The 9,719-nt window shown below is 73.7% G+C and overlaps 1 protein-coding gene across 1 annotated transcript; it reads left to right on the top strand.

Annotated features, from left to right (window-relative positions):
• Window positions 1-336: 336 nt before the first annotated feature.
• On the top strand, window positions 337-8,156 carry LOC144591605 (jun dimerization protein 2-like). Its single transcript, XM_078395662.1, has 3 exons — window positions 337-554; window positions 7,241-7,348; window positions 7,915-8,156. The coding sequence occupies exons 1-3, from the start codon at window positions 393-395 to the stop codon at window positions 8,089-8,091; spliced, it is 447 nt and encodes a 148-aa protein (XP_078251788.1). The 5' UTR covers window positions 337-392; the 3' UTR covers window positions 8,092-8,156.
• Window positions 8,157-9,719: the final 1,563 nt, after the last annotated feature.

Here is a 9,719-nt window from a genome sequence, read left to right on the forward strand (position 1 = left end):
CCTGTGTAGTTGCCGTGGCGATGTTGGGGCCTGTGTAGTTGCCGTGGCGATGTTGGGGCCTGGGTGGTGATGTTGGGGCCTGGGTGGTTGCCGTGGTGATGTTGGGGCCCACTGACCCTCCCTCCTCCCTCCTCCCTCTCCCTCTCCCCCTCCCCTCTCCCCCTCCCCCCTCCCCTCTCCCCCTCCCCTCTCCCCCTCCCCTCTCCCCCTCCCCTCTCCCCCTCCCCTCTCCCCCTCCCCGTCCCTCCTCCCCGTCCCTCCTCCCCCTCTCCCCCTCCCCGTCCCTCCTCCCCGTCCCTCCTCCCCCTCTCCCCCTCCTCCTCTCTCCCCCAGGGTCCCGGAGCCTGCCTGACCCCAGGCCCCGCTGTGTGGTGGAGGTGAAGCCGGCACGGATGCGGGAGCCCACACTTCCCGGGGCCCTGCCCCTCTTGGGCTCGCTGCCCGGCCTCCCCATGGACACGTTGCCCGGCCTACGACACGTGACTGGAATCATCGCTCCGCTGCACTGCCTGGCTCTCTGCTACAGCCGGCACACACACGCACTGAAGGGCCAGGTGAGTGGCAGCCACACCCCACAGGGAGCTTCACCATGTGTCTGACTGACCCTGGGGATGTGTGACCAGGTGTAGAGGGCCTCACTCTGTGTCTGACCCTGGGGGTGTGTGACCAGGTGTACAGGGCCTCACTCTGTGTCTGACCCTGGGGGTGTGTGACCAGGTGAACAGGGCCTCACTCTGTGTCTGACCCTGGGGGTGTGTGACCAGGTGTACAGGGCCTCACTCTCTCTCTCTCTCTCGGGGTGTGCGATGGGACAGTGCAGAGGGAGCAGAGCTTTCAGGTGCGAGGAGAAAGTTGAAAGATGTACAGGGCCATTTATTTTAACGTGGGGTGGGGGCCAGGAACGTGCTGCTCGGGGAGGTGGTGGAGGCAGATACCATCGTGGTGCTTAAGCTTTTGGACAGGCGCGTGGATGTGCGGGGAATGGGTGGATATGGGTCACTTGGCGTCAGGGTCAGCATGGACATTGTGGGCTGAAGGGCCTGTTGCTGTGCTGGACTGTTGTGTGTGTGACTGGTGCACGTGTTGACAGACTGCCCAGTGCCCCCCCCCCCCCCCCCATCCGCCTGGCTGGGTGTTTTTCCCCTTGCTCTCCCCCCCCACCCCCCCCCACCCCACCCCCCCCACCACCCCACCCCACCCCACACCCCCACCACCCCACCCCCCCAACCACTCCACCCCCCCCCACCACCCCACCCCACCCCCCCACTACCCCACCCCCCCCACCCCACCCCCCCACCCCACCCCACCCCACCCCTCCACCCCCCCTCCCCACCCCACCCCATCCCCCCACCCCACCTCTCCCCCCCGACCGTCTCTCCCCCCGACCGTCTCTCCCCCCCGACCGTCTCTCCCCCCCGACCGTCTCTCCCCCCGACCGTCTCTCCCCCCGACCGTCTCTCCCCCCGACCGTCTCTCCCCCCGTCTCCCCCGACCGTCTCTCCCCCCGACCGTCTCTCCCCCCGACCGTCTCTCCCCCCGACCGTCTCTCCCCCCGACCGTCTCTCCCCCCGACCGTCTCTCCCCCCGACCGTCTCTCCCCCCCGACCGTCTCTCCCCCCCGACCGTCTCTCCCCCCGACCGTCTCTCCCCCCGACCGTCTCTCCCCCCGACCGTCTCTCCCCCCGACCGTCTCTCCCCCCGACCGTCTCTCCCCCCCCGACCGTCTCTCCCCCCCGACCGTCTCTCCCCCCGACCGTCTCTCCCCCCCGACCGTCTCTCCCCCCGACCGTCTCTCCCCCCCGACCGTCTCTCCCCCCCGACCGTCTCTCCCCCCCGCGACCGTCTCTCCCCCCCCGACCGTCTCTCCCCCCCGACCGTCTCTCCCCCCCGACCGTCTCTCCCCCCGACCGTCTCTCCCCCCCGACCGTCTCTCCCCCCCGACCGTCTCTCCCCCCCGACCGTCTCTCCCCCCCGACCGTCTCTCCCCCCCGACCGTCTCTCCCCCCCGACCGTCTCTCCCCCCGACCGTCTCTCCCCCCCGACCGTCTCTCCCCCCGACCGTCTCTCCCCCCGACCGTCTCTCCCCCCGACCGTCTCTCCCCCCGACCGTCTCTCCCCCCCGACCGTCTCTCCCCCCCGACCGTCTCTCCCCCCGACCGTCTCTCCCCCCCGACCGTCTCTCCCCCCGACCGTCTCTCCCCCCCGACCGTCTCTCCCCCCCGACCGTCTCTCCCCCCGACCGTCTCTCCCCCCCCGACCGTCTCTCCCCCCCGACCGTCTCTCTCCCCCCCGACCGTCTCTCTCCCCCCCGACCGTCTCTCTCCCCCCCGACCGTCTCTCTCCCCCCCGACCGTCTCTCTCCCCCCGACCGTCTCTCTCCCCCCCGACCGTCTCTCTCCCCCCCGACCGTCTCTCTCCCCCCCGACCGTCTCTCTCCCCCCCGACCGTCTCTCTCCCCCCCGACCGTCTCTCTCCCCCCCGACCGTCTCTCTCCCCCCCGACCGTCTCTCTCCCCCCCGACCGTCTCTCTCCCCCCCGACCGTCTCTCTCCCCCCCGACCGTCTCTCTCCCCCCCGACCGTCTCTCTCCCCCCCGACCGTCTCTCTCCCCCCCGACCGTCTCTCTCCCCCCCGACCGTCTCTCTCCCCCCCCGACCGTCTCTCTCCCCCCCGACCGTCTCTCTCCCCCCCGACCGTCTCTCTCCCCCCCGACCGTCTCTCTCCCCCCCGACCGTCTCTCTCCCCCCCCGACCGTCTCTCTCCCCCCCGACCGTCTCTCTCCCCCCCGACCGTCTCTCCCCCCCGACCGTCTCTCCCCCCCGACCGTCTCTCCCCCCCGACCGTCTCTCCCCCCCGACCGTCTCTCCCCCCGACCGTCTCTCCCCCCGACCGTCTCTCCCCCCGACCGTCTCTCCCCCCGACCGTCTCTCTCCCCCCCGACCGTCTCTCTCCCCCCCGACCGTCTCTCTCCCCCCCGACCGTCTCTCTCCACCCCGACCGTCTCTCTCCACCCCGACCGTCTCTCTCCCCCCCGACCGTCTCTCTCCCCCCCGACCGTCTCTCTCCCCCCCGACCGTCTCTCTCCCCCCCGACCGTCTCTCTCCCCCCCGACCGTCTCTCTCCCCCCCGACCGTCTCTCTCCCCCCCGACCGTCTCTCTCCCCCCCGACCGTCTCTCTCCCCCCCGACCGTCTCTCTCCCCCCCGACCGTCTCTCTCCCCCCCGACCGTCTCTCTCCCCCCCGACCGTCTCTCTCCCCCCCGACCGTCTCTCTCCCCCCCCCGACCGTCTCTCTCCCCCCCGACCGTCTCTCTCCCCCCCGACCGTCTCTCTCCCCCCCGACCGTCTCTCTCCCCCCCGACCGTCTCTCTCCCCCCCGACCGTCTCTCTCCCCCCCGACCGTCTCTCTCCCCCCCGACCGTCTCTCTCCCCCCCGACCGTCTCTCTCCCCCCCGACCGTCTCTCTCCCCCCCGACCGTCTCTCTCCCCCCGACCGTCTCTCTCCCCCCGACCGTCTCTCTCCCCCCGACCGTCTCTCTCCCCCCGACCGTCTCTCCCCCCGACCGTCTCTCCCCCGACCGTCTCTCCCCCCGACCGTCTCTCCCCCCGACCGTCTCTCCCCCCGACCGTCTCTCCCCCCGACCGTCTCTCCCCCCGACCGTCTCTCCCCCCGACCGTCTCTCCCCCCGACCGTCTCTCCCCCCGACCGTCTCTCCCCCCGACCGTCTCTCCCCCCGACCGTCTCTCCCCCCGACCGTCTCTCCCCCCGACCGTCTCCCACCCCCTGACCGTCTCCCCCCCCCGACCGTCTCTCCCCCCCCCGACCGTCTCTCCCCCCCCCGACCGTCTCTCCCCCCCCCGACCGTCTCTCCCCCCCCCGACCGTCTCTCCCCCCCCGACCGTCTCCCCCTCCCGACCGTCTCTCCCCCCCGACCGTCTCTCCCCCCCGACCGTCTCTCCCCCCCGACCGTCTCTCTCCCCCCCGACCGTCTCTCTCCCCCCCGACCGTCTCTCTCCCCCCGACCGTCTCTCTCCCCCCCGACCGTCTCTCTCCCCCCCGACCGTCTCTCTCCCCCCCGACCGTCTCTCCCCCCCGACCGTCTCTCCCCCCGACCGTCTCTCCCCCCCGACCGTCTCTCTCCCCCCGACCGTCTCTCTCCCCCCCGACCGTCTCTCTCCCCCCCGACCGTCTCTCTCCCCCCCGACCGTCTCTCTCCCCCCCGACCGTCTCTCTCCCCCCCGACCGTCTCTCTCCCCCCCGACCGTCTCTCTCCCCCCCCGACCGTCTCTCTCCCCCCCGACCGTCTCTCTCCCCCCCGACCGTCTCTCTCCCCCCGACCGTCTCTCTCCCCCCCGACCGTCTCTCTCCCCCCCCGACCGTCTCTCTCCCCCCCGACCGTCTCTCTCCCCCCGACCGTCTCTCTCCCCCCCGACCGTCTCTCTCCCCCCCGACCGTCTCTCTCCCCCCCGACCGTCTCTCTCCCCCCCGACCGTCTCTCTCCCCCCCGACCGTCTCTCTCCCCCCCGACCGTCTCTCTCCCCCCCGACCGTCTCTCTCCCCCCGACCGTCTCTCTCCCCCCGACCGTCTCTCTCCCCCCCGACCGTCTCTCTCCCCCCCGACCGTCTCTCTCCCCCCGACCGTCTCTCTCCCCCCCGACCGTCTCTCTCCCCCCCCGACCGTCTCTCTCCCCCCCGACCGTCTCTCTCCGCCCCGACCGTCTCTCTCCCCCCCGACCGTCTCTCTCCCCCCCGACCGTCTCTCTCCCCCCCGACCGTCTCTCTCCCCCCCGACCGTCTCTCTCCCCCCCGACCGTCTCTCTCCCCCCCCGACCGTCTCTCTCCCCCCCGACCGTCTCTCTCCCCCCCGACCGTCTCTCTCCCCCCCGACCGTCTCTCTCCCCCCCGACCGTCTCTCTCCCCCCCGACCGTCTCTCTCCCCCCCGACCGTCTCTCTCCCCCCCCGACCGTCTCTCTCCCCCCCGACCGTCTCTCTCCCCCCCGACCGTCTCTCTCCCCCCCGACCGTCTCTCTCCCCCCCGACCGTCTCTCTCCCCCCCGACCGTCTCTCTCCCCCCCGACCGTCTCTCTCCCCCCCGACCGTCTCTCTCCCCCCCGACCGTCTCTCTCCCCCCCGACCGTCTCTCTCCCCCCCGACCGTCTCTCTCCCCCCCGACCGTCTCTCTCCCCCCCGACCGTCTCTCTCCCCCCCCCCCCCGACCGTCTCTCTCCCCCCCGACCGTCTCTCTCCCCCCGACCGTCTCTCTCCCCCCGACCGTCTCTCCCCCCGACCGTCTCTCCCCCCGACCGTCTCTCCCCCCGACCGTCTCTCCCCCCGACCGTCTCTCCCCCCGACCGTCTCTCCCCCCGACCGTCTCTCCCCCCGACCGTCTCTCCCCCCGACCGTCTCTCCCCCGACCGTCTCCCCACCCCCGACCGTCTCCCCCCCCCGACCGTCTCTCCCCCCCCGACCGTCTCTCCCCCCCGACCGTCTCTCCCCCCCCCGACCGTCTCTCCCCCCCCGACCGTCTCTCCCCCCCCCGACCGTCTCTCCCCCCCCCGACCGTCTCTCCCCCCCGACCGTCTCTCCCCCCCCGACCGTCTCTCCCCCCCGACCGTCTCTCCCCCCCCGACCGTCTCTCCCCCCCGACCGTCTCTCCCCCCCGACCGTCTCTCTCCCCCCCGACCGTCTCTCTCCCCCCCGACCGTCTCTCTCCCCCCGACCGTCTCTCCCCCCCGACCGTCTCTCCCCCCCGACCGTCTCTCCCCCCCGACCGTCTCTCTCCCCCCCGACCGTCTCTCTCCCCCCCGACCGTCTCTCTCCCCCCCGACCGTCTCTCTCCCCCCCGACCGTCTCTCCCCCCCGACCGTCTCTCCCCCCCGACCGTCTCTCCCCCCCGACCGTCTCTCCCCCCGACCGTCTCTCCCCCCCGACCGTCTCTCTCCCCCCCGACCGTCTCTCTCCCCCCCGACCGTCTCTCTCCCCCCCGACCGTCTCTCTCCCCCCCGACCGTCTCTCTCCCCCCCGACCGTCTCTCTCCCCCCCGACCGTCTCTCTCCCCCCCGACCGTCTCTCTCCCCCCGACCGTCTCTCCCCCCCGACCGTCTCTCTCCCCCCCGACCGTCTCTCTCCCCCCCGACCGTCTCTCTCCGCCCCGACCGTCTCTCTCCCCCCCGACCGTCTCTCTCCCCCCCGACCGTCTCTCTCCCCCCCGACCGTCTCTCTCCCCCCCGACCGTCTCTCTCCCCCCCGACCGTCTCTCTCCCCCCCGACCGTCTCTCTCCCCCCCGACCGTCTCTCTCCCCCCCGACCGTCTCTCTCCCCCCCGACCGTCTCTCTCCCCCCGACCGTCTCTCCCCCCCCGACCGTCTCTCTCCCCGACCGTCTCTCTCCCCGACCGTCTCTCCCCCCCGACCGTCTCTCTCCCCGACCGTCTCTCTCCCCGACCGTCTCTCTCCCCGACCGTCTCTCTCCCCGACCGTCTCTCTCCCCGACCGTCTCCCCCGACCGTCTCTCCCCCCCCGACCGTCTCTCCCCCCCGACCGTCTCTCCCCCCCGACCGTCTCTCCCCCCCGACCGTCTCTCCCCCCCGACCGTCTCTCCCCCCGACCGTCTCTCCCCCCCCGACCGTCTCTCCCCCCCCGACCGTCTCCCCCCCGACCGTCTCCCCCCCCGACCGTCTCTCCCCCCGACCGTCTCTCCCCCCGACCGTCTCTCTCCCCCCGACCGTCTCTCCCCCCGACCGTCTCTCTTCCCCGACCGTCTCTCTCCCCCCGACCGTCTCTCTCCCCGACCGTCTCTCTCCCCTCGACCGTCTCTCTCCCCCCACCCGTCTCTCTCCCCGCCCGTCTCTCCCCCCGACCGTCTCTCCCCCCCGACCGTCTCTCTCCCCCCCCGACCGTCTCTCTCCCCCCCGACCGTCTCTCCCCCCCCCGACCGTCTCTCTCCCCCCCGACCGTCTCTCTCCCCCCCGACCGTCTCTCTCCCCCCCCGCGACCGTCTCTCTCCCCCCCCGACCGTCTCTCTCCCCCCCGACCGTCTCTCTCCCCCCCGACCGTCTCTCTCCCCCCCCCGACCGTCTCTCTCCCCCCCCGACCGTCTCTCTCCCCCCCCGACCGTCTCTCTCCCCCCACCCGTCTCTCCCCCCAACCGTCTCTCTCCCCCCACCCGTCTCTCCCCCGACCGTCTCTCTCCCCCCGCCCGTCTCTCTCCAACCTGATGATCTTTCTCCCCCCACCCCCAGGCTGAGCGGGAGGATGTCGAGCGGCGGAGACGGAGGAGGGAGAAGAACAAGGTGGCGGCGGCGCGGTGTCGGAACAAGAAACGCGAGCGGACAGAGTTCCTGCAGAAGGTGAGGAGCAGGGAACACCCCCCCCATCCCCGGCTGCCCCCCCCCCTCCCCCTCACCACCCCCTCCCCACCCCCCTCCCACCCCCCCCCCCTGTCCCCGGCTGCCCCCCCCACCTCCATGCCACCGGCCGCCCTGGGTGGGGTGTGTGGGTGGGGTGGGGTGAGGTGGGTTATGTGGGTTGGGTGGGGTGGGTTGGGTGGGGGGGTTTGGGGGGGGTTGGGGTGGGTTGGGTGGGGGGGGTTGGGGTGGGTTGGGTGGGGGGGGTTTGGGGTGGGTTGGGTGGGGGGGGTTTGGGGTGGGGTGGGTTGAGTGGGGGGGGGTTGGGGTGGGGTGGTTGGGGTGGGGTGGGTGGTTGGGGTGGGGTGGGGTGGGTGGGGTGGGGTGGGTGGGGTGGTGTGGGTTGGGGTGGTGTGGGGTGGGTTGGGGTGGGTTGGGGTGGGGGGTTTGGGTGGGGTGGGTGGGGTTGGGGTGTGTGGTGTGGGGTGGTGTGGGTTGGGGTGGTGGGGGGTTGGGTTGGGGTGGGCTGGGTGTCATTGCCCCCCACACTCACCCCCTCCCCCCGGCAGGAGTCTGAGCGTCTGGAGCTGATGAACGGGGAGCTGAAGTTGCAGATCGCTGCACTGAAGCGGGAACGGCGAGAACTGACCGCCCTCCTCAACCGGCACCGGCCCACCTGCATCGTCCGCACCGACAGCGTCCGCAGCCCGGGGCCCACAGTGACCGCAGCCCGGGGCCCACAGTGACCGGGGCCCACAGTGACTGCAGCCCGGGGCCCACAGTGACCGCAGCCCGGGGCCCACAGTGACCGGGGCCCGGCCCACAGTGACCGGGGCCCACAGTGACCGGGGGCCCACAGTGACCGGGGCCCACAGTGACCGGGGCCCACAGTGACCGGGGCCCACAGTGACCACAGCCGGGGCCCACAGTGACCGCAGCCCGGGGCCCACAGTGACCGCAGCCCGGGGCCCACAGTGACCAGGGCCCGGGGCCCACAGTGACCGGGGCCTGGGGCCCACAGTGACCGCAGCCCGGGGCCCACAGTGACCGGGGCCCGGGGCCCACAGTGACCGGGGCGCGGGGCCCCACAGTGACCGGGGGCCCGGGGCCCACAGTGACCGCAGCCCGGGGCCCACAGTGACCGGGGCCCACAGTGACCGGGGCCCACAGTGACCGCAGCCCGGGGCCCACAGTGACCGCAGCCCGGGGCCCACAGTGACCGGGGCCCACAGTGACCGCAGCCCGGGGCCCACAGTGACCGCAGCCCGGGGCCCACAGTGACCGGGGCCCACAGTGACCGGGGCCCACAGTGACCGGGGCCCACAGTGACCGGGGGCCCACAGTGACCGGGGCCCACAGTGGACCGGGGCCCACAGTGACCGGGGCCCACAGTGACCGGGGCCCACAGTGACCGGGGCGCCCACAGTGACCGGGGCCCACAGTGACCGGAGGGCCCACAGTGACCGGGGCCCACAGTGACCGGGGCCCAGGGGCCCACAGTGACCGCAGCCCGGGGGCCCACAGTGACCAGGGCCCGGGGCCCACAGTGACCGCAGCCCGGGGCCCACAGTGACCGGGGCCCACAGTGACCGGGGCCCGGGGCCCACAGTGACCGCAGCCCGGGGCCCACAGTGACCGGGGCCCACAGTGACCGCAGCCCGGGGCCCACAGTGACGGCAGCCCGGGGCCCACAGTGACCAGGGCCCGGGGCCCACAGTGACCGGGGCCCGGGGCCCCACAGTGACCGCGGCCGCGGGCCCACAGTGACCGCAGCCCGGGGCCCCACAGTGACCGGGGCCCACAGTGACCGGGGCCCGGGGCCCACAGTGACCGGGGCCCGGGGCCCACAGTGACCGCAGCCCGGGGCCCACAGTGACCGGGGCCCACAGTGACCGCAGCCCGGGGCCCACAGTGACCGCAGCCCGGGGCCCACAGTGACCACAGCGCCGGGGCCCACAGTGACCGGGGCCCACAGTGACCACAGCCCGGGGCCCACAGTGACCGGGGCCCACAGTGACTGGGGCCCACAGTGACCGGGGCCCACAGTGACCGGGGCCCACAGTGACCGGGGCCCACAGTGACCGGGGCCCACAGTGACCGGGGCCCACAGTGACCGGGGCCCACAGTGACCGGGGCCCACAGTGACCGGGGCCCACAGTGACCGGGGCCCACAGTGACCGGGGCCCACAGTGACCGGGGCCCACAGTGACCGGGGGCCCACAGTGACCGGGGCCCACAGTGACCGGCGGCCCACAGTGACCGGGGCCCACAGTGACCGGGGCCCACAGTGACCGGGGCCCGGGGCCCACAGTGACCGGGGCCCGGGGCCCACAGTGACCGCAGCCCGGGGCCGGAGCCCAACAGGCACCGGCCC

The sequence above is a fragment of the Rhinoraja longicauda genome, unplaced genomic scaffold (assembly GCF_053455715.1).
Source record: "Rhinoraja longicauda isolate Sanriku21f unplaced genomic scaffold, sRhiLon1.1 Scf001190, whole genome shotgun sequence".
In the NCBI taxonomy this organism is placed as follows: Eukaryota; Metazoa; Chordata; class Chondrichthyes; order Rajiformes; family Arhynchobatidae; genus Rhinoraja; species Rhinoraja longicauda.

Coding starts and splice junctions, on each gene's coding strand:
- LOC144591605 (XM_078395662.1), top strand. CDS start 393: ATGCGGGAGCCCACACTTCCCGGGGCCCTGCCCCTCTTGGGCTCGCTG. Junction 555..7,240: donor CACACGCACTGAAGGGCCAG/GTGAGTGGCAGC, acceptor CCCCACCCCCAG/GCTGAGCGGGAGGATGTCGA. Junction 7,349..7,914: donor GGACAGAGTTCCTGCAGAAG/GTGAGGAGCAGG, acceptor TCCCCCCGGCAG/GAGTCTGAGCGTCTGGAGCT.